This window comes from Triticum dicoccoides, chromosome 7A (genome assembly GCF_002162155.2).
Source record: "Triticum dicoccoides isolate Atlit2015 ecotype Zavitan chromosome 7A, WEW_v2.0, whole genome shotgun sequence".
Classification (NCBI taxonomy): domain Eukaryota; kingdom Viridiplantae; phylum Streptophyta; class Magnoliopsida; order Poales; family Poaceae; genus Triticum; species Triticum dicoccoides.
Genome location: NC_041392.1, coordinates 42,457,008 through 42,458,481, shown reverse-complemented (window position 1 = coordinate 42,458,481; position 1,474 = coordinate 42,457,008). Strand labels below are relative to the sequence as shown.

The 1,474-nt window shown below is 65.7% G+C and overlaps 1 protein-coding gene across 1 annotated transcript; it reads right to left on the bottom strand.

Annotated features, from left to right (window-relative positions):
- LOC119333008 lies at nucleotides 1–1,057 on the bottom strand. The gene is made up of 2 exons (XM_037606053.1): nucleotides 563–1,057; nucleotides 1–471 (listed from the first exon to the last, which is right to left on the bottom strand). The coding sequence occupies exons 1-2, from the start codon at nucleotides 1,055–1,057 to the stop codon at nucleotides 1–3; spliced, it is 966 nt and encodes a 321-aa protein (XP_037461950.1).
- Between the last annotated feature and the right edge of the window lie 417 nt (nucleotides 1,058–1,474).

The following is a 1,474-nucleotide window of genomic DNA, read 5'->3' as shown; positions in this document are numbered from 1 at the left end:
TCATGTGCAGAAACGAACACTTTGAACATCTGAATCAAGGACAGAAGTTGTGCCATGGAGAGAGAGAGAGAGAGAGGGAGGCTCTGCACCTTGGGTCCCGGAGAGCGCCACGATAATCCCGAGGGTCTCGCCGTCGCCGCCGCGGGGCAGGTCGATGACGAGCGGGGTGAGCCTCCCGTGGCGGCCGGCTCGGACGCACATGATGAAGCCGTCGGGCAGGTCCGCCTCTCCGAAAGAAGGCACCACATGACGAAGCCGCGGGGCAGGTCTCCCGTTGAGGACGCCGACGCGTATGTCCAGTTCCTCGTTCAGGTGGAAGACGGACCTCCCGAGGAACGGGAACACGTTCCAGCCGTTCTCCGGGTACAACCCCTGGGAAAAGCCGTTCTCGGTGAAGAACCGGATCGTCCGCCATGCCTCTCGCTCTGGCGGCCCGAAGATGATCCCGGAGAAGCGTCCCAGCACGCGGATCTGCGGCATTTGAGGAGATCAAAGAAGCCCAAATGCGACCAGGAATTGCAATCGAGAGGCGAGAAGAGTCATGGCGAGCGAGCGAGCTCACCGGAATCGGGGGTGGAAGGTCGGGAGCGGCCTCTCTGCGGGGAATGCGCTCGACGGCCCAGCGCGCCATGGTGCTGATGTAGTCGCCGTCGACGCTGACGCCGGTGTTCCAGCGGCGGTACCTGCCGTTGGCGCGGAGGTAGCGGCCACCGACGGTGCGGAGCAGGACGTCGCCCTGGGAGCCCGCCCTGACGACCTCCCACATGATGTCCGGAACCACCGGATGGTCGTAGTCGCGCTGCCCGGCGCGGGAGCCGCGGTGGCCGGGCGGCGCCGGCGCGGCCGTGCTGGCGAGGTAGCGGCCGTAGGCGGCGCTGTGAAGGAGCAGGTGCACGCCGCGGCCTCCGTCGGGGCGGAGGTGCACCGCCCACACCGCGTTCAGCGAGGCGCGCCCACGGCGGAGGACGACGCTCTCCCCGTCGTCGGCGGCGTGGAGGTACCCGCCGAGCGCGCGGTTCCGCAGCCGCACGTGGTGCCAGTCTGGGAACTGGTCCATCTGTCGGTCTCCGGCGGTGGAGGGCGGTGGGGATGAGAGGTTCTTGGTTTGCTGGGGCTCCGGCGACGGCGAGGCGAAAGCTGTTGGTTGAGGCGGTTACGCTGGGCGCCAAAGCTAGGTATTTCAAGGTCGCCGTCCCGGGCTGTGGGCAGAAGGTGGGCCTGCAGGCCGTTTTCCCGGCCCGGCCCACACAGGCTCGCTACAGTAGCCCGGTGAGGCGACGACGACAGCTGCATCAGGGTATGTTTCCTTCGTCTCCGACCCTGTTGTTGCGGCATCTCCTCCGTCGTAATGGTGGAGTTAGTGAAGTTCGTTTCAGAAGCATGGCTGGCGATTGTCCTACTAGTTGATGGCAACGTTGGCTCGTGCAAGGTTCCGACCGTGCTGGAACTGGACAAGTGGTTGTTGGAAGGCGGA